Source organism: Jaculus jaculus, chromosome 9 (assembly GCF_020740685.1).
Source record: "Jaculus jaculus isolate mJacJac1 chromosome 9, mJacJac1.mat.Y.cur, whole genome shotgun sequence".
In the NCBI taxonomy this organism is placed as follows: Eukaryota; Metazoa; Chordata; class Mammalia; order Rodentia; family Dipodidae; genus Jaculus; species Jaculus jaculus.
The window spans coordinates 82884851-82907154 of NC_059110.1; the positions used below are offsets into that span (position 1 = coordinate 82884851).

The window sequence follows — 22304 nt, forward strand, 5'->3', positions numbered from 1 at the left end:
GTGAGACCTTGCCTCGAAAAACAAAACAAAACAAAACAAAACAAAAAAACAGAGAAAATAGTGCTGAGAAGAGGGCTCAAATGGGTATGAGGACTTGCTGAAAGCATGAAGGCCTGAGACCATCTTGAGTTCAACTCCTTAGGATGCACGCAGACAGCTGGGTGTGACTATGCAGGTCTGTAACTCTGTGGGAGCAGAGACCAGAGAATCACTGGGGTTCTTGAAAACTGCAGCTCTAAGTGCAAAGAGAGACTGTCTCAGGAAATACATGGATGATTGGTAAGAGGCAGAACACCTGCCTTTTTCCTCTGGCGACTCCTTGCCTGCACATACATGTGTATACAGCACATGTGCATGTACTAACAACAACAACAAAGAAAATAATTACAAATGATTTCTTTTATCCCTGGACAATCATATGAATGTAGCTATGTTTGTATATATCTATCTGTTTGTACTTGTGTGTATGTATGGGTACACCAGGGTCTCTTGCTGCTGCAAATGGATGTCTGTCCAGCTTTATGGGGGTGGCTAGGAAATTGAACCTGGGCTGTCAGGCTTTGCAAGCAAGCTCCTTTAACTGCTGAACCCACTCTCCAGCCCCTCTGGACAATTATTAATATTTCAGAATTTTCTGTGGTCTTTTTTTTTTTTGGTCTTTTTAAGGACATAATAGCTTGGAGTTCATTATGCAACAGAGGATGACCTTGAATTTCTGATCCTTCTCCATCTCCCAAGTGCTGAGATTACAAGTGTGCATTACTACATTCAGTTTTTAAAAATTTTTATTTATTTATTTTTAGTTTTGGGTTTTTTGAGGTAGGGTCTCCCTCTAGCCCAGGCTGACCTGGAATTCACTATTTAGTCTCAGGCTGGCCTCAAACTTAAGGCAGTTCTCCTACCTCTGCCTAGTATTAAAGGCATGCACCACCATACCAGACTTACTACGCTCAGTTTTATGTGGTGCTGGAGATCAAACCCAGGGCTTCATGCTTGCTAGGCACACTGCCAATTTACCTAGCCTTCTAGTTTTTGTTTGTTTGTTTGTTTTTGAGGTAGGGTTTCAGTGTAGCTCAGGCTGACCTGGAACTGACACTGTAGTCTCAGGCTGGCCTTGAATTCACAGCAGTTCTCCTACCTCTGCTTCCCAAGTGTTGGGATTAAAGGTGTGCACCACCACGCCTGGCATATACTTTTTCTTTGAAAAAGTAATTTATTGAACTCAGTGTGGAGGCCCCCCTGAGACTACATAGTGAATTCCAGGTCACCCTGGGCTAGAGTGAGACCCTACCTCAGAAAAAAAAAAATTTTTTTAAATAACTTATTGAAAGCTGAGCGTGGTGGTGGTGCACTCCTTTAATCCCAGCACTTGGGAGGCTGAGGTAGGAGAATTGCCATGAGTTCAAGGCCACCCTGAGACTAACTAAATCTATGGATGCTCAAGTTCCTTATATAACAATGACACAGTATTTGTACATAACCTATGTGTATCCTCCTGTATACTTCTCTGTATTCTAATACTTAATACAATATTAATGTTATATAAATACTCCATTGGCAGCATATACCAGAGAGACCCAAAGCCCATCAGAATGACAAGAAAGCCGGCTGCCTTGTATGAAAGTAGTTATCTTTATCACATCTGCCAGGGCCCAGGAAACATTAGAGGAAGTGCCAGAATAAATGAGTGCTGCTCTCATGGCTAGCCAAGGAACCTCCTCCGGGGAGATGGCAATAGACATTGAAGAGACTCAAAACTCATCAAAGCAGAAAATCAGAAGCTGCTTGAGGTGTCAACACTAAAGGAGATTTATAACATAGACTCCAGGGCTCAGGGAGTGCTACAGAAGAGAGGAAAGAATATAAGGTCCAGGAGGCATGATGATGCATGCCTTTAGTCCCAGCAGAGGTAGGAGGATCATTGTGAGTTCAGGTCATCTTAGGCTAGAGCGAGATCCTGCTTTGAAAAACAAAAACCAAACAAACAAAATAATGTAAGAGCTGTAGGGTGGAAAGCCGTACTCTGAGGTGTGCTGTGCGCGTGTGGCATTGTTAGCTCCCCACCCCCACAAAGACTGACTGGTGTGTTTGTGACCCCACAGTGATTACTGATAACACCACTGTAGAGGACCCTCAGTGGAACAGAGATGGGGAGAGGAGACAAGAGTGTAATATGATGGGAATATGACCAATTTGCATTATGTTCATTTATTAAAGTTCTCAATAAGGGTTTTTTTTTTTGTTTTGTTTTTTTTTTTTTTTTTTTTGTTTTTTTTTTGTTTTTCAAGCTTGGGTCTCTCACTAGCCCAGGCTGACCTGGAATTCACTATGTAGTATTAGGGTGGCCTCTAACTCACAGCAATCCTCCTATTTTTGCCTCTTGAGTCCTGGGATTAAAGGCGTGCACCACCACACCTGGCCCTCAGTAAGTTTTTTGGGTTTTTTGTTTGTTTGTTTGTTTTGTTACATAAATACTCCATTAGCTTTTTGAGGTAGGGTCTTGCTGTAGCTCAGGCTGACCTGGAATTCACTATGTAGTCTCAGGCTGGTCTTGAATTTACAGGGATCCTCAGCCTCCCAAATGCTGCATTAAAGGTGTGTGTCACTGTGCCCTGCTGAGATTCTAGTTGGTTGTTTTTTGTTTTTTTGAGGTAGGGTTTCACTCTAGCTTAGGTTCTCCTAGAATTCACTATGTAGTCTCAGGGTGGCCTTGAACTCACAGCGCTCTTCCTACTTCTGCCTCCTGAATGCTGGGATTAAAGGTGTGCACCACCACGCCCAGCAAGATTCTAGTTTTAATATATGTTTAGCCTAAAAAGTAGAGGGCTGGGTAGATGGCTCAGTAGGTCAAGTGCTTATTGTACAGTTATTAGGACCCGTGTTTGGATCCCCTGAACCTACATACAGCCAAATGTGATGTTGGCAGCCATAATCCTATGTTATCTCCTATGATGAGATGGGACACAGAAACAGGAGAATTTCTGGAAGTTTGCAGGGCAGCTACCTTGTTATGTGCAGTGGTGAACAAGAGACGCTGCCTCAAATACTATGGAAGGCTAAGACTGACACTTAGGGTTGTCTCTGATGTCCACATGTGCTGTGCTGGGACACAGACATACATACATCACACTCAAAGGTTAGTTTTTTGAATAGGGTCTCACTTTCATCCTGGCTGACCTTGAACTCTCTTTGTAGTCCCAGGCTGACCTCAAACTCATAGAAATCCTCCTACCTCTACTTCTGGAGTGCTGGGACTACAGGTGGTTTTATTATTATTTTCTTTAGTTTTTCTAAGATGGATCTTGCTCTAGCCCAGGCCGACCTGGAATTCACTGTATAGTCTCAGGCTGGCCTTGAACTCAAGGTGATCCTTCTACCTCTGCCTCCCTAGTGCTGGGATTAAAGGCATGAGCCACCACACCATGCTTGGATTTTGGGTTTTTTTTTTAAATTCCTTTTAACCAAAATTGAAGCTATTTCTCATTCTCTTTCCTCTCCTAGGATAGGCAATCCTGGGTCTTCTATCAAAATCCTGAGAGCTCAAGTGATACCCCAGGTGCTCATTGCTAGTCAGGGACAGTGGATAGGACAGGCCTGAGGCCAGCCAGGGGCTGGCATAGTTTCCAACAAAGCTCCCCTCCGGTAGGGTTTTACTCTTGCCCAAGCTGTGGTCTCAGGGTGGCCTCGAACTCTCAGCAATCCTACTTCTGCCTGGGATTAAAGGCATGTGCCACCACACCCAGCTGATTTAAAAAAAAAATTTTTTTTTAAAGTAGTTGAAGCCCTGGATCTCTGGAGAGAAAGTTACTGGAAGGGCATGTCAAGTGACCTCCCTGTCTGGGAGAAGAGCCAGGGCTAGATACTAAGCACAGTTAGCAAAGGAGACAGGTTGGTGGGGAAAGGTGAAGTCAGCTCAGTCTTCAGTGGCAAAGGTATAGAAATGCCTATCATGGAATTCCCATGTGAATGCATGTGACACACACGTCAGCTGGGAGCTTATGTTGAATAAGCATGCTTGGTGTGGGGAACAGGGCATAGAATGATCTTCTAATCATGGCCATTCTTTGGTCTGGAGTTTCTGAAAAGATCTGAACCTTTATTGAGGTTATTTTTATTTAGTCTGCATGTTCTGGGATTCCTTTTGAGTAGTCTAGGTTCTTAGCTTTCCAAGATTCTAAAGTCATGAACAACTATGTAGAAATAGGTCTTTCTCTCTTTTTCCACACAGAGTTTCATTTTGTAGACCAAGCTGGCCTAGAACTCACTATGTAGCCCATTTGGCCTCAAACTTGTGGCCCTCCTCCTGCCTTTGCCACCTGAATGCTGGGATTATAGGTGAACCACCATCCTTGGCTTACAAATCTATAGAATAGATCTCTTGGGAACTACATTGGCACTGGTTCATATCCCAGTGCATCCTAGAGGCCCTCTGAGCCAACTTGTAAAGGGACCTTTCCTCTCGCTAGGCTTTGTTTTGTTGGCACAGTCAGTCTGGCTGAAGTCTTCCTGCCAGCCAATGCTTACCTATACTGTTTTGCTTGCTGAATTTATGGGGACCTGGCACTCCTTAGATTGTATCTGATAAGTATGTGATCCTTATGTGACCCAGGTGATCCTTATCCTGTGGACTTTGAGAATGACTAGTCATTGCTTCTTCCATGGTCCTCCACAAGTTCAAGGACCATATGTCAGGAGATACAGACATTGGTGAGAGCTGACATGTGTTTCTCTTTAAAAAAAAATTTTTTTTAAATATTGTATTTATTTATTTAACACAGAGAGAATGGGCGCACCAGAGGCTCCAGCCACTGCAAATGAACTCCACTCACGTGCGCCCCTTGTGCATTTGGCTAACGTGGGTCCTGGGGAATTGAACCTGGGTCCTTTAGATTCGCAGACAAATACTTTAACTGCTAAGCCATCCCTCCAGCCCTTAAAAAACATTTTTATTGGGCTGGAGAGATGGCTTAGCGGTTAAGCGCTTGCCTGTAAAGCCTAAGGACCCCGGTTCAAGGCTCAGTTCCCCAGGTCCCACGTTAGCCAGATGCATAAGGGGGCGCACGCGTCTGGAGTTCGTTTGCAGTGGCTGGAAGCCCTGGTGCGCCCATTCTATCTCTCTCCCTCTACCTGTCTTTCTCCCTGTGTCTGTCGCTCTCAAATAAATAAATAAAAAATGAACAAAAAAAATTAAAAAAAAAACATTTTTATTAGGGGAGGGTGAAGGAGAAGGGGAGGTGGGACGGAAAGAGTAATAGACATGCCAGAGCCCCTGCCTCTGTAGATAAACTCCAGATGTATGTATCACTTCATACATCTGGCTTTGCATGGGTACTGGGGAATTAAGCCATCAGGCTTTATAACTGCTGGGCCATCCCTCCAGTCCCCTAGAGATAGGTTTGGTTTGGTTTGGTTCTCTTTTCTTTCTTTTTTTTTTTTTTTTTTTTTTTTTTTTTGAGGTAGGGTCTAGCTCTAGTCCAGGCTGACCTGGAATTCATTATATTCTCAGGGTGGCCTCACACTCATGGTGATCCTCCTACCTCTGCTTCCTCCGTACTGGGATTAAAGGTGTGAGCCACCATGCCTTGTTTAAAGTTGTTACTTATTTTTTTAAAGATGTTTTCTTTTTATTTATTTATAAGGAGAGAGGGCGACAGAGAGAGAAAGAATGGGTACACCAGGGCCTCCAGCCACTGCAAACAAACTCCAGACACTTGCACCACCTTGTACATCTGGCTTTACGTAGGTATTGGGAAATTGAACCTAGGTCCTTTGGCTTTGCAGGCAAGCATCTGGCTTTACATGGGTACAAGGGGATCAAACCTGGGTTGTTAGGCTTTGCATGCAAGTGCCTTAACTGCTGAGCCATCTCTACAGCCCTGTTTTGTATTTTTATTTTTTTGAGTCAGAGAGAGAGAGATATTGAAATAGGCAAGTAAAGAGAGAGAGAGAGAGAATGGACATATCAGGGCCTCCAGCCTCTGCAAATGAACTCAACTCCAGATATGTGTGCCCCTTAGTGCATCTGGCTTATATGGGTCCTAGGGAATCCAACCTGGGTCCGTTTGCTTTGCAGGCAAGCACCTTAATAGCTAAGCCATCTCTCCAGCCCTGGTTTGGATTTTTTTGAGATAGGGTCTCACGTAGTTCATGGTAGCCTCAAATTGACTATGTAGCTGAGGCTGACCTAGAACTCCTGGTCCTCCTGCTTCCACATCCCAAGTGTTGGGACCATAGACTGCTACGTCTGGCTTGCACACATGTTCTTGCAAAAAAGTGTTCAAGAGCCAGGTGTGTTGGTGCATGCCTTAGTTGTAGCACAGAGGAGGTAGGGAAGGATTGGTTTAAGTTTAAGGCTATCCTGATCTACCTAGAAAGCTTCTGAATCCCTTGCCCTTCCCCTAAAACAACTAAAAACCAGATCTGGAGAGTTAGTGGTAAAGTGCTTAGTTTTCATGGTCAAGGCCCTGTATTTAATCCCCAGATCAAAATGAAAAAGAAAATATAGTGCAGTGTGGAGTACGGCAGGATGTGTCTAGTCTAGGGCCAAAGGTGAGTTTTCTTGATGCCTAAGAGAGTCACAGTAAGTAAGTATTGTAAGAACTTTAGCCAGCTTGGCATGGAGTAGGCAGATAGAATGGATTTCTTCATACCTGGGCAGTTTCTGGGTGTATAACTCCTGTCACCTGAATGATGCTACTGTCTTCTATACAACTCTTGGGAGAAGGTTCTATAACTGTTGTGGCATTTTTCTACACAGCAAGTGTTAATTCACACATTTTTATCCTTGACAAAAGAAAAAAAATTCACTTGTAAATCCTCCATGAAGAGGAGAGGCAGTTAGTGAGACAGGCAAGACTGCTTTCTTCAGTGGCTGCCAACCTCAGTCACAGTCTACCTGCATGTGGAATGAGTTTGCTAAACCTTAGACCTATTCAGCTAGATGCCTGTTCTTTTCAAAGAAGAGACAGGAAGAGGAAGAATCTACTTTCCAGTTCCTTCTGGGGGTTGGTGGTAAGGAGGTTATTATTATTAGCTTAGATTCACCTAAGGAGATTCCAGTTTTTGGAGAAGTGGATAAAGGAGCCTGCAGAATGGCTCTGAGCTTACTCTTCAAGGAATGAAACAGACTAGGAGCTGATTGTGGAGCATGAGAGAGAATTCAGTAGCAATGGTTTGTGGATGGAAATGGGAAGAGGCTTTATGTGGCTATGGGGAATTGAACCCAGAGTGGCAGTCTTTGCAACAAAGCACCTTTAATCACTGAGCCATCTCTTCAGCCCTCACTTGCTAATCTTAAGCATTGGCATCACTGAATCATACTTTTTTAAAAATATAAAATATTTTTTGTTTATTTATTTATTTGCGAGCGACAGAAAGAGGAAGAAGCAGACAGAGAATGGGTGTTCCAGGGCCTCTAGCCACTCCAAATGAACTCCAGATGCAAGTGCCACCTTGTGCATCTGGTTTATGAGGGTCCTGGAGAATTGAGCCTCGAACTGGGGTCCTTAGGCTTCACAGGCAAGCACTTAACCACTAATCCATCTCTCCAGCCCAAATCATGCTTTATTATTACTATTATTAGAAAGAGAGAAAGAGCAGGCCTCTAGCCACTCCAGACACAAGTGCCTTCATGTATATCTGGTTTACATGGGTTTTGGGAAATCTGGATCCTTAGGCTTTGCAGGCAATGCCTTAACTGCTAAGCCATCTCTCCAGTCCTGAATCATGTTTTTAAAATAACATGTGAAGAAATTCAGTGTGGTAGTAAATGCCTGTAGTCCCAGCATTCAGGAAGCTGAGGCAGAAATATTATAAGTTCAAAGTCAGTCTGGAATAAATATATCCTCAAAAATCTCAAAGAGTTGGGGGCTGGGGAGATGGCTCAAAGTTTAAAGGTGCTTGCTTGCAGAGCCTACCAGCCCAGGTTTGATTTCCCAGTACCTGCCTAAAGCCAGATACACAAAGAGGCACATACATCTGGAGTTTGTTTGCAGTGCCAAGAGGCCCTGGTGTGCACATTCATTCTTTCTCTTTCTGCTTGCAAGTAAATAAAATTTTTTTTAACGAGGCGTGGTGGCACATGTCTTTAATCCCAGCACTCAGGAGGCAGAGGTAGGAGGATCGCCACAGTCTGAGGCCACCTTGAGGCTACATAGTGAATTTCAGGTCAGTCTGGGCTACAGTGAGAACCTAAGGTGGAAAAAAAAAAAGTTTAAAAGTCCTTCTCATGCCAGGTGTGGTGACCCACACCTTTAATTCCAGCATTCAGGGGCCAGAGGTAGGAGGATTACTGTGAGTTCAAGGCCAGCCTGAGACTACATAGTGAATTCTAGGTCAGCCTAGGCTAGAGTAAGACCCTACCTTGAAAAAACAGGGGGAAAAAAGTCCTTCTCAGTAGTCTTACTAGGAAAGCCCTATATTCTTGTACACTTAGGATTGTAGTTGCCATGAATATAGGAAAGTCTGGAGGGGCTGGAGAGATGGCTTAGCAGTTAGTGTGCTTGCCTGCAAAGCCTAAGGTCTTTAAGTTCGATTCCCTAGAACTCACGTAAGCCAGATGCACATGGAGGTGCATGCATCTGGAGTTTGTTTGCAGTGGCTAGAGGTCCTGGCATACCCATTTAACATCCCCTGTCCCGCCTCTTAATCTCTCTTTCTCTTAAATAAACAAAAAAATTTTTTCTTTTTCATATTTTGCTTATTTTTTTAAATTTTTATTAACATTTTCCATGATTATATAAAAATATCCCATGGGGGCTGGAGAGATGGCGTAGTGGTTAAGCGCTTGCCTGTGAAGCCTAAGGACCCCGGTTCGAGGCTCGGTTCCCCAGGTCCCACGTTAGCCAGATGCACAAGGGGGCGCACGCGTCTGGGGTTCGTTTGCAGAAGCTGGAAGCCCTGGCGCGCCCATTCTCTCTCTCCCTCTACCTGTCTTTCTCTCTGTGTCTGTCGCTCTCAAATAAATAAATAAAAATTAAAAAAATTAAAAAAAAATATCCCATGGAAATTCCCTCCCTCCCCCCTCCACACTTTCCCCTTTGTAATTCCCAAAAAACAAAAAAAAAAGTTTTTAAAGCAAGGTTTTAAAGGTGGCACATGCATCTGGAGTTCGTTAGCAGTGGCTGGAGACCCTGGTGTGCCCATTCTCTCTCTATCGATATGCCTCTCTCTCTCTCTGTCTTTCTTCAAACAAACAAACAAAAAAAGCAAAGTTTGGCAAGGAAGTGAGATTTGAAGAGGGTTTGAGGGACATTATTTGGCCACTTGAGTTAACATTAACAGCCGGGAGCTCATTGATTCGTGGATTCAGAAACCCAATTTGTTGGAATTAAATAGATCTCTTTCTTAGTTATTCACTGGCACCTGTGTATAAAAATCCCAAATACAAAACTATGAATCAGCTGGGTGTGGTTGCGCACACCTTAATCCAAGCACTTGGGAGGCAGAGGTAGGAGGATTGCCATGAGTTCCAGGCCACCCTGAGACTGCATGGTGAATTCCAGGTCAGCCTGAGCTAGATTGAGATCCTACCTCAAAAAAAAACCAAAAACAAACAAAACTATGAATCAAACCAGATACTCCTGTTTGCCAGTGAGGGCATTCTTTCCTGTGGGTCTTCTGCATGGGAAACAAAATAATAGCAAGAATACCAGCTGGGTATGGTGACGCACGCCTTTAATCCCAACACTCGGGAGGCACAGGTACGAGGATCACAGTGAGTTCAAGGCCACTCTGAGACTATATAGTGAATAATAAAATAATAAATAAATAAAAATACTAATATGTAGTTTTGTAGTAATAACTGGCCACATTAAGTGACCAGATTCTTTTTTTTTTTTTTTTTTTTGTGGTAGGGTTTCACTCTAGTCCAGGCTTACCTGGAATTCACTATGTAGTCTCAGGGTGGCCTCAAATTCACAACAGTTCTCCTACCTCTGTCTCTCAAGTGCTGGGATTAAAGGCATGTACCACCATAGCCAGCGTGACCATATTCTTGTTTCTGGTATTAGTACATTCTGTCCCTACAGAGGCCAAACTAGGAGAGGGTTTCTTAGAAAATGTGTTTCCAGGGCTGGAGAGATGGCTTAGCAATTAAGGCATTTGCCTACAAAGCCAAAGGACCTCAGTTTGATTCCCTAGGACCCACGTAAACCATATATTAAAAAGGTGACACATGTGTCTGGAGTTCATTTGCTGTGGCTAGAAACCTTAGTGCACCCATTTTCTCTCTGTCTCTCTCTGCCTCTTTCCCTCTCTCAAATAAATAAATAAAATATTAAGAAAGAAAGAAGAAAATGTGTATTCCAAATATGCTGGTTGGTTGAAACTTAGAGGCAAGTGTCATCAGACCAGACTAGCCTAGTAGAGCTGTGTTCCATGACACAACAGAATTTCTCCCAAATGGAATCTGGTGCACATTATACCCATCATTTCCTTTGTCACAACATGATTTTCTGAAGCTGCTAATGGGCCAGTTATTTTGGTATATGTCTCTTAGTTAGAACCCTAATCTCCCAGTATCCTTCATTGGAAACTACTTACAGTCTGAGGTAATTCCGTACATGGTGGCTTGTATGCCTTATATCTCAGCTTCTCATTCCAGGGGTAGCCTTAGTTTTTACTTTTTTTTAGTTTCACTAAGTGATGGAGTGTTGGAGCTTGTTGGCTCTGGGTGTGTGCCAAACATGGTCATGTGCATCCATCAGCAGTGGACATACTGAGGGTACAGAATGAACTGAGCTGACAAGAGCTCGTCTGTTCTCCAGTGACACGAGAGCTGCAGTCATTTTCTCTGATAAATAATTGACCTGTGCTTTCCGAGGGGGTCCCATTACAATGGCAGGCGTGCGGCGCGTGAGAGGTTTAGTTACAGCTCCAGGAAGGATGCCTTGGGTACATAGAGTGCCTGGCTCATAGTGGCCTGCTCTGCACCCCAGGAGGTGTGGGGGATACTCTTATGCTTAAGACAGAATGATGAGCCACAGGGTCTCAGCTGATTAGACAGTTCTTTTCCTTGTTCCACCAATGAATCCCAAGAAACTCATAATGGCATCTTTTTAATTAAATCCCCGAGTTGGTCTGGCGGGATTATTGTCTAAATGAAATGGAGGGTGGGTGTGATGAAGGCAGGGTAGCACGTTGGAGCTTTCCAACTCACTGAGGCCTAGAGGTGACAGTGAAATAAGCCACGGGGACTAGAGAACTCTTCGTGGTCCCTGGGGAAGGGTGACATTTATTTTTCATCCTCATTAACCCTTTTCTCTCTTCTTTCCATGTCCTCACCATGGTGCAGTCATCACAGTAAGTACGTCCGGGGTGGAGTTACAAATGGTTTGTTAGAGAAGCACAGATAAAAAGTACTTGTGTAGATGTCCTGGCTGCTCTCTGTTCCCCTTGGCTGACTTCAGGGCTGTCAGGGTTCAGTCTTGCCAGTCCTCCTGAGGCATTTGCCCCTTGCTGTGGTGGCTGCTTTAAGCTACACTGGCTTCACCTGGTGTGATCTGGTTCTAGGTCTTATGGGTATAGACTGAATTGTGTCTCTCCTGTTTCTCCATGTCATGCTTCAGGGCTGTACACAAGTTTCAGATCATCCAGCCTGATTGTGACATCCCTTTCCTTTTGGGGCATCTGTTGACCCCAGTAAGCACTGATCCTTGGCAAAATTATGAAATCCATAAGATTTCTCTTTCATAATTGGCCTTTTTGTCATTGCTGGTCCTATCCACCTTTTACAATACTCACCTAATGGCCTTCTTCTGTGAAGCTAATTCCTGCTGAGAGGAGAATGAGTTTATTTCCTCCATTATTTACCACCAATTTCATTTCTTTTTTGGGGGGGGAGGTGGATTCTGAGTTAGGATCTTACTCTAGCCCAGGCTGATCAGGAACTCACTCTGTAGTCTCAGGCTGGCCTCAGATTCACAGCAATTCTCCTACCTATGCCTCCTGAGTGCTAGGATTAAAGGTGTGTACCATACCTGGCTTTTCATTTATTTTCTTTTACAGTTATTCCAATTTTTTAAAATTCATTTTTATTGTTTATTTATTTTTTCAGGTAGGGTCTCGCTATAGCGCAAGCTAACCTGGAATTCACTGTGTAGTCTTAGGCTGGCCTCAAACTCATGGCAATCCTACTTCTGCCTCTTGAGTGCTGGGATTAAAGGTGTGTGCCACCACAGCTGGCTGTCATTATAATTTTTTTTTAAAGTTCCAAGGGTGGGAGACAGTGATTAGCATGAAGGGTAGCCACAGCAAAAGGCTAGATAGTTGCAGGTAAAAGAGCCATCATGAATACCTTTCACTGGCCAGGAAATCTTTGAGAGCTCATTCCACAGTACTAGTTAACCCTCTGTACCCAGTGGATAAGTACTGTGGAAGACTGATCAAAATAAGGATTCTCAAGTCTGACAAGATCAGTGTTCGACCTCACTCAGAGATGATCTCTGTGCCTCAGAAAAATCACTTGGACTTCACTTTCTTTGTAAAATGAGGTCGATGGTACAGACAGACCTCCAGGCTGGAGTGAAGATTCTACTGGGGTTAAAGCAGGCCTGTTGTACTGTGGGCTCCCAGACAAGTCAGCTGGAGTCTCCTAGCTGCTGCACTGTGGGATCCCAGTAGTGGGAGGGAGGGGTTACTGTCTGGCTGTGAGCCTGATGACTAAGCTATTTCTCCCACTTCCAGAATGAGTACATGAAAGAAGACTTTCTGATTAAAATTGAAACCTGGCATAAACCTGATCTCGGCACCCAGGAGAATGTAAGTAGCACTTCCCAGGAACCCCAGGGGTTCTAGGCTTCAGATGAGATATTGGAACTCTGCCTTGCAGCTTTTCCCTCTTGCTGTGGGTCCTTTGCAGTCCTCTTTTTCCCCCAGTCCTGTTCTCCCAGGACGTGATTGCCTTGTCACTGATTTGCAAAATGGCATCTCTCAGATGCTCCACTGGGTCTTCCTGGAGGACTGTAGTTGGTTTAAAATACACTTCCTAGCCGGGAATGATGGCACATGCCTTTAATCCCAGCACTCGAGAGGCAGAGGTAGGAGGATTGCCATAAGTTCGGGGCCACCCTGAGACTACATAGTGAATTCCAGGTCAGCCTGAGCTAGAGACCCTACCTTGAAAAACAAAATGAAATAAAATACACTTCCTAGCTGGTGTAGTGGCACATGCCTTTAATCCCTGCACTTGGGAGACAGAAGTAGGAGGATCACCATGAATTCAAGGCCAGTCTGAGACTACATAGTTAATTTCAGGTCAGCCTGGGCTAGATGGAGAACCTACTTTGAAAAAACAAAAAATAAAGTAAAATAAAATAAAATAAAAATAAATAAAAAGCACTGAGCTGATAGAGGGGCTGGATAAATGGCTTAGCGGTTAAGGTGCTTGCCTACAAAGCCTAAAGACCCAGGTTCGATTCCCACTTAAGCCAGATGTACAAGATGGTCCATGTGTCTAGAGTTTATTTGCAGTGGCTGGAGGCCCTGGTGCGCTCTTTCTCTTTCTCTCTCTGACTCTCTGGTTGCAAATAAATTATTGAAAAATAAATTAAAAGCTGGGTGTGGTGGTGTGCACCTTTAATCCTAGCACTTGGAAGGAAGAGGTAGGAAGATTGCTGTGAGTTTGAGGCCACCCTGAGACTACATAGTGAATTCCAGGTCACCCTAGGCTAGAGCGAAATCCTACCTCGAATAAACCAAAAAATAATAATAATAATAATAATAATAATAAACTTTTTTTAAAAAGAGTTGATAGGGAACTAGAACAATGGCTTAGTGTCAAAGGCACTTGCTTGTGAAGCTTCAGGACCTAGGTTCAATTCTCTAGTACTCACATAAGACAGGTGCACAAGGTGGCACATGCATCTAGAGTTTCTTTACAGTGGCTGGAGGTCCTGCCCATTCTTTCTCCCTTTCTCTTTCTCTCTGCCTCTTTCTTTCAAATAAAAATAAAATAAATAAAATATTTTTAAAAAGAACTGATAGTAAAATGCACACACAGCTAGGAGTGGTGATACACACCTTTAATCCTATCACTGGGGAAGATGAAGTGGATTACTATGAATTAAACCAGCTTGGGGTACAGGGTGAGTTCCTAGTCACCCTGGGCTAGAGTGAGACCCAACTTCAAAAAAAAGGAAGAAAGAAACTGACGAATAGTGCACAAGTAGGTAAGTTCTAGACATTGAACATTTCCAATAATGTTTTTTTTAGAGCTAAAAAAGAAAGAAACAGGCTGGATGTGGTGGCTCACGCCTTTAATCCCAGCACTCAGGATGCCGAGGTAGAAGGATTGCCATGAGTTCCAGGCCAACCTGGGACTGCAGAGTGAGTTCCAGGTCAACCTGGGGTAAAGCAAGATCCTACTTTGAAAAAACAAACAAACAAACAAAAAAATAACAGCAACAACAACCAAAAAAATAAAGTGGGGCTGGAGTAATGGCTTAGAGGTTAAAGGTACTTGTTTGAAAAGCCTGATGGCCCGGGTTTGATTCCCCAGTACCCACATAAAGCCAGACACACAAAGTGGTGCATACATCTGGAGTTCATTTGCAGTGGCAGGAGGCCCTGGCATGCCCATTCTTATTCTTTCTATGCTTACAATGTTGGGTTTTGTTGTTATTGTTTGTTTGTTTTAAAGTAGAGTCTCACTATGTAGTCTCAGGGTAGCCTCAAACTCTTGGCATTCCTACCTTTGCTCCCCCCTCCTCCCAAGTGCTGGGATTAAAAGTGTGCACCATCATGCCCAACTTTATCTTTTTATATTTTTTTTATTTTGGGGGGGTTTTCCGAGGTTGGGTCTCACGCTAGCTCAAGCTGACCTGGAATTCACTATGTAATCTCAGGGTGGCATTCACACCACACTGCCTGGCTTTATTTTATCTTTTTATTTATTCATTTGAAAAAGAAAAAAAAGCTGGGCATGGTGGCTCACGCCTTTAATCCCAGCACTGGGCGGCAGAGGTAGGAGGATTGCCGAGAGTTCAAGGCCACCCTGAAACTACATAGTGAATTCCAGGTCAACCTAAGCTAAAGTGAGACCCTACCTCAAAAACCAAAAGAGAGAGAGAGAGAGAGAGCATGCGAGTGTGCACAGAAAGTGGTTTATGTGGGTACTGGAGAATCAAATATGGGTCCTTAAGCTTTGTGGGCAAGTGCCTTGACTGCTAAACCATCCCTCCATCCCCCTTTACATGTTTTAAATTTGTGTTGTAAGCATTCTGTGGCTGAGCAGGCAATATACCCAGAGGTATTGTAGTCTTCACCAAGCTAGGTGGTAGAAACAGTGGATACTATAGAGAGGCTGCAGAAGTGGACCTCACATTGAAAATCTCAGCATGTCATGCCCAAGTTCATGCCACCATAAAATCCAGTTTACTGTATCTTTGGATAATGTTATACTAGTATTGTAAGGTTTGGTAGCCCTTACCTGAAATGCTTGAGACCAGACTGTTTCAGACTTGAGACTCTGGATTGTTCACCTATATGAGTACATGCAAATAATAATTGGATGTTATGGGGAATGAACCCAAGTATAAACCCAGTTTCTTCATGTTTGGTATACACCTATATGCACAGCTTGGAAGTAAAGTTATGTAGTATTTTTAGCATAGTGGCACTTATCCCATGAGGCCAGACAAGTTTTTTTCTTTTTTCTTTTGGAAGTACAGCCATTCTATCCCAGGCTGGCCTCAAGCTCACAGGGATCCTCCTACCTCACCCTCTAATGTTTATAGGTATGACCCACCCTGGTTTGCTCAGAGACAGAAATTTCTATTGTGGCATCATGTTAGTGGACTCAGAAAGTCTGAGGTTTAGAGCATTTTGCAGTTTGGATTTTCATATTACGGACGTTCAACTCATATATAATATATAGTATCACATCTATGCTATATAAAGATGTGCTTTAGGTGTCCATTTGGGGCAAAGGATGTCATTTAGCTAACAAAACCTGCACGTGTACAAGCAGTTTCCCTTTTTCCTACAGGTGCATAAACTGGAGCCTGAGACATGGAAGCATGTGGAAGCCATATATATAGACATCGCAGATCGAAGCCAAGTACTTAGCAAGGTAGGAACTGCCTGAAGACTTAGGTTGGATAAGCAACTTCTGGGGGTTAGAGCTACCAGGGAACTTTACCTACCTGGACTCAAAAGGAGGTTTAGGTGTGCGTTCTTTGTTCTCTTTTTGACTTTCATTCTATTTTATTTATTTATTTTGGTTTTTCAAGGTAGGGTCTCATGCTAGCTCAGGCTGACCTGGAATTCACTCTGTATTCTCAGGGTGACCTTGGACTCAACAGTGATCCTTCTCTACTATCTCTGCCTCCCTCGTGCTGGGATTAAAGGCATGCGCCACCACACCCGGCTTTACTATACTTATTTTTTGTGGTACTAGAGAGTGAGCCCAGGGCCTCACACATGCTAGGCTGAGTATTGCAGTTCCCTCTTCAATGCTGGGACTGAACACTTGACCAGACCGGCTTATAGAAGGGAAGGGTTTACTTTGGCTTACAGTTTCAAGGGTAGGTTTCGTTATGTTGTGGAAAGCATGGCAGCAGATAGCCAGATGGGCATCACATCTTGTCACATCAGCTGTGAGCAAACAGTAAGAATGAGCTAGCTGTGAACACTGCGTAGGGCTAGACTAATAAACTTCAAGGTCTGATCCCAGTGGCATAACTCTTCCAAGGCTCCACTTCGTAGAGGCTCCACCAGCTGGGCCACATAATGAGACCCTGTCTCAAAAAACAAAGCAAAAATCCATTCTACTGAACCATACATAGCAAAGTTCATATAACACATATGTGCAGCCTGATGATTTTTCTCAAAATGAATATACCCATGGATTTCTCAGAATAGTAGCTGAAAGTATGATTCTTTGAGTATTTTGTATCTTTGGTTGTGAATGGAGGGAAGATTAAAATAATGATGTAGCTGGCATGGTGGCACCTGTACTTGGAAAGGTGGATGCAGGAGGATCAGGAGTTCAAGGCCAGTCTCAGTTATATCAGACCCTGTTTCAAACCCCTTCAAATAATGTAATCTTAGTTTTAGAAAATACTTTTTGAGGGCTGGAGAGATGGCTTAGAGGTTAAATGCTTGCCTGAGAAGCCTTAGGACCCTGGTTCAAGGCTTAATTCCCCAGGACCCATGTTAGCATGATGCAAAAGGGGGAGCACGCATCTGGAGTTCGTTTGCAGTGGCTGGAGGCCCTGTTGCACCCATTCTCTCTATCTCTGTCTGTCGCTCTCAAATAAATAAAAATAAAAAATATTTTAAAAAAAGAAAATACTTTTTTTTTTTTTTTTAAGGTAGGGTTTCACTGTAGTCTAGGCTGACCTGGAATTCACTATGTAGTCTCAGGGTGGCCTTGAACTCATGGTGATCCTCATACCTCTGCCTCCCAAGTGCTGGGATTAAAGGCGTGTGCCACCATCCCTGTTTTTTTTTTTTTTCCTGATATAAGATTTTGCTCTAGCCCAAGTTGACCAGAGTTCATTATGTAGTCTCAGGCTGCCCTTGAACTCATGGCAATCCTGCTACCTCGGCCTCGGACTAAAGGCATGTGCCACCATACCCAGCAATGATGATTTTTTCTTTTTTCTTTTTTTTTTAATTTTATTTATTTATTTATTTATTTGAGAACCACAGACACAGAGAGAAAGACAGATAGAGGGAGAGAGAGAGAATGGGCGTGCCAGGGCTTCCAGCCTCTGCAAACGAACTCCAGATGCGTGCGCCCCCTTATGCATCTGGCTAACGTGGGACCTGGGGAACCGAGCCTCGAACCGGGGTCCTTAGGCTTCACAGGCAAGCGCTTAACCACTAAGCCATCTCTCCAGCCCTCTTTTTTTTTTTTTTTTGAGGTAGTGTCTCACTCTATTCCACCTGGCTGCAATGATTTTTTATTAAAACAAATGGAGATTTAACTAGATTTTGTTTGTTTGTTTGTTTGTTTTTCTAAGGTAGAGTCTCACTGTAGCTCATGCTGACCTGGAATTTACTCTGTAGTCTCAGGGTGGCCTTGAACTCATGGCAATCGTCCTACCTCTGCATGCCAAGTGCTAAGATTAAAGGTGTGCACCACCAGGCCCTGCTTAAACTAGAAAATATTAAGGATGATTACCAAGCTGGGCGTGGTGGCGCATGCCTTTAATCCCAGCACTCAGGAGGCAGGGGTAGGAGGATTGCCATGAGTTCGAGGCCATCCTGACCCCGGATACAGAGTGAATTCCAGGTCAACCTGAGCTAGAATGAGACCCTACCTCAAAAAAAAAAAAAAAAAAAAAAAAGAATGATTACCAGTTGATTTTAGCACTGGCTGTGTTTTAGGATCATCTACAGAGACATTTTTTTTTTTGGAGCTGGGCATGGTGGTAGAGCGTGCCTTTAATCCCAGCATCCCAGCACTCAGGAGGCAGGGGTAGGAGGATCGCCGCAAATTTGAGGCCACCCTGAGAGTACAGAATGAATTCCAGGTCAGCCTGAGCTAGAGTGAGACCCTACCTTGGGGAAAAAAAAAACTAGCTAAATTTATTTTTTTTTAGGTAAGGTTTCATCTGGCCCAGGCTGACCTAGAATTACTATGTATTCTCAAGGTGGCCTCAAACTCACAGTGATCCTACTACCTCTGCCTCCCCAATGCTGGGATTAAAGGCGTGTGTCACCACACCCAGATTATTTAATTTTTTTTGTTTTGGAGACAGGGTTTTATGTAGCTTGGGCTGGCCTTGAAATTTGTAGGTAGCTAAAGATGATCTTGAACTTGTGGATCCTCCTGCCTCTACTGCTTGAGTGTTGGTATTACAGGTGTGTGCCACCATGATCAGCTATTTATTTTTATTGTCTGTTTTTATTTTATTTTATTTTATTTTATTTTTTGAGAGTGACAGACACAGAGAGAAAGACAGATAGAGGGAGAGAGAGAAAATGGGTGCGCCAGGGCTTCCAGCCTCTGCAAACGAACTCCAGACGTGTGTGCCCCCTTGTGCATCTGGCTAACGTGGGACCTGGGGAATCGAGCCTCGAACCGGGGTCCTTAGGCTTCACAGGCAAGCGCTTAACCGCTAAGCCATCTCTCCAGCCCTTTATTGTCTGTTTAAGGTGGGGGTCTCTGTGTAGCCCAGCACTTGGGAGGCAGAAGGATCACTGTGAATTCAAAACCAGCCTTAGACTACATAATGAGTTAACAGGTGAGCCTGGGCTAAAGCAGAGGCCCTACTTCGAAAAGAAACAAAGACACCAAAAAAGAATGATTTGTTTTGCTCTTACCTGAACATATTCTTAGTCACTGGCTTAGGTAGGATGGTCCAAGTAACCTGTATTTTGAAAGTCTTCCCTGGCAATTTGGATGCTTGCCCAAGTTGAAAAATCTGTCTTAGGGCTGGAGAGATGGCTTAGCGGTTAAGCGCTTGCCTGTGAAGCCTAAGGATCCCGGTTCGAGGCTTGGTTCCCCAGGTCCCACGTTAGCCAGATGCACAAGGGGGCGCACGTGTCTGGAGTTGGTTTGCAGAGGCTGGAAGCCCTGGCGCGCCCATTCTCTCTCTCTCCCTCTATCTGTCTTTCTCTCTGTGTCTGTCGTTCTCAAATAAATTAAAAAAAAAAAATTTAAAAAAAAAAGAAAAATCTGTCTTAAACATTGGAAATATGTGCCTTCTCAGACAATCTGGTGACACTTTCCTACTGGCAAAATTGAAAACAAACCCTACCCTGGGAGAGAAAATCACATAAAGCTCTCCTAGGCAAGGGTGAACAGTTCTACGTCTTGTTTATAACATTTTCCTATATTTACAGTGAAGTGTTTGATGATGAAAAATCTACTTTCCCCCACTCCCTCTGTCTTACTTCCTCTCCTCCCTCTCTTTTTCCCTCTCTCCTCCAACCCAAACTTCACTATTCTCAGGATTACAAGGCAGAGGAAGACCCAGCAAAATTTAAATCTATCAAAACAGGCAGAGGACCATTGGGCCCAAATTGGAAGGTACAGTTCACACCCTTACCACCAGGGGGCTGGGCATGGTGTGGGTAGGCCTATCCCCATGGAGGGAATGGCTGGGTCTAGGCTAAGGGAGGCCTGAGATCTTTCCTTTTAGTTACCAGCCTGCCTCTGGGTATTTTTCTAATGCAGCAAGAACTTGTAAATCAGAAAGACTGCCCATATATGTGTGCATACAAACTGGTTACTGTCAAGTTCAAGTGGTGGGGCCTGCAGAACAAAGTGGAAAACTTTATACATAAGGTAAGTGAGCAGGATGAGGCCTCACATGTGTGTGCATGTGTGTGTTGGGAGTGGAGGGTCACAGTCATACAGTTGTGTGTCTGTGTCCTAGAGGCGCCAGCATTGGGATATTCTGTTTACTTAGGTAGACGTCCCCCTTTCCCTGGCACATAACTGTCTTATAGTTTAATGCTATCCATCTCAGGACATTATATGTGACAGGGAGGGGAACTGCAGTGAAAGCAGGAAACAGGAAGATACTTGCTATGATTAAATACAAATAAAACTCAGTCTTCCTATTCCTGAAGCTAAAAGGCAACAGGCGCGGTGCACCATACCCTCCAGTGCCCTGAATTACTGAACTGGGCAGTCCTGTGGAATCTTACAGCCTTTTCATTTTCTGATGTGCTACAGTCACACTTTTGGGCCCCATTACATAGCTGCTGGCTAGTTATAGCCTAGCATTAGGCACCAAAGCCTGGAAGAAATGTAATTATTTCAGGGCCTTGGCTTGGTTTGGATCTCATGGGCTGCCTGTCTTGGTAGTATTTGGTGCAAAGGGTCTACCTGTGAGGAACACACCCATCCTTACTGGAAGACTCACCTACCTGTCAGACATTTGACATCAAAAGTCACTGACCTGTGATTGATCCAAATAAGCCAGCCAAGCATCACTCCTCCCCACTGCTCCAGGAAAGTGAGTATTAGTGGAAACCATGCAGAGGAGGACGTAGCATGGCTTCCCCTTCTGGGTTCTGACTTCCTTCCCTTTTTATAGCAAGAGAAGCGTCTGTTTACAAACTTCCACCGGCAGCTGTTCTGCTGGCTTGATAAGTGGGTTGACCTGACTATGGATGACATTCGGAGGATGGAAGAAGAGACAAAGAGACAGCTGGATGAGGTAAGCAGGGTGGGTGCCAGGACGCTCTGAGCTCTCATTAGATAAATATTTGAATATTAAGGAGGTGTGCTGGGATATACCTCTGAGGGCACCACCCCCCTGTTGTTCTAAGAACAAGTTTGGCTGTGCTGTGGGTAAGGTATACTGCCAGGCAGTATGGGAACTTTAAGTAGAACAGCCTGTGCTCTTGAATTTGCAGTCTAGCTGAAATCTTGGCACAGCCACAGAGACAGATATGGCAATTGGTGCCCAATGCCAAGTGAGTAATACAGCTGCTGCAGTGTTCTCAGAACCAGGTGGGGAGTCGTGCTGGGCTGTGGAAATTGAGGTGACCCTGGCATGGAGGCGAGCTGGTTGATTTACCAACACCACGCACATTACCTACAGAGGACAGCCACAGCACATGTAAAAGATGACTGTTTGTGTATAGTTGTTTTGAGCTATTTTTTATTTAGTTGCTTTATTTTTGACCGTGGCATGGGTCCCAGGAGGGGCACTCCCTCCCTTGGAGTCTGAAGACCCAGCATTTCTGCTTTATTTAAGGAGGCTTCCCAGAGAGACCCACTTGGAAGAGGAGACAGTGAATAACTGTCAGGCACTCCCCACATGCTTGGTGCTGTTCAGGAGGCTTTAACACACACTGTCCTAGCACAGAAGCACTGCGGGCTGAGGTAGAGGAGTCTCTGAGAGATCAGTACTGTGACAGGGTCTGCAGGTAACAGTCACAGTTTATTTTTATTTATTTATTTATTTATTTTTGAGGTAGGGTCGTGCTGTAGTCAAGGCTGACCTGGAATTTACTTTGTAGTCTCAGGCTGGCCTTGAACTCACAGTAGTCCTCCTACTTCTGCTTTTCCAGTGCTGGGATTAAAGGAGTGTGCTTCCACACCCAGCTTTTTAAACAAGTTTTTTAGGGTCATAGCTCTTAATCACAACCCTTACTCTGCCCTCTGCATGCTATTTAGGGTTCTCCTTCCCTCTTGGCACTAAAAATAAGGCAGGAAGTTCTTTTCCCTAAGAACTGCCATTTCTTTGTCCCTCCTTGCCCTAATGGGGGGTTGGCTTGGACCCTTAGTGTCCACCTGTGTTGCAAGGTTAGGTGAGGGCCTGGCCTAGGTAACCCTGATGCCCATGCTACACACAGATGGTCTGTATTTCACAGTGTTGTTCTGGGGTGGCACCTGG

General features: G+C 44.1%; 1 protein-coding gene across 2 annotated transcripts in view; it reads left to right on the top strand.

Annotated features, from left to right (window-relative positions):
* Positions 1-22304, top strand: part of Pitpna (phosphatidylinositol transfer protein alpha) — a 52724-nt gene that overhangs the window by 21100 nt on the left and 9320 nt on the right. Inside the window, exons 5-10 of one of the 2 annotated variants that reach the window (XM_004667857.2) lie at positions 11294-11301; positions 12685-12759; positions 15986-16069; positions 19904-19981; positions 20129-20239; positions 20997-21119. In XM_004667857.2, coding sequence (XP_004667914.1) covers positions 11294-11301; positions 12685-12759; positions 15986-16069; positions 19904-19981; positions 20129-20239; positions 20997-21119 — 479 coding nt within the window. The remainder of the gene's footprint in view (positions 1-11293; positions 11302-12684; positions 12760-15985; positions 16070-19903; positions 19982-20128; positions 20240-20996; positions 21120-22304) is intronic. The other variant, XM_045158866.1, reaches the window with a different exon arrangement.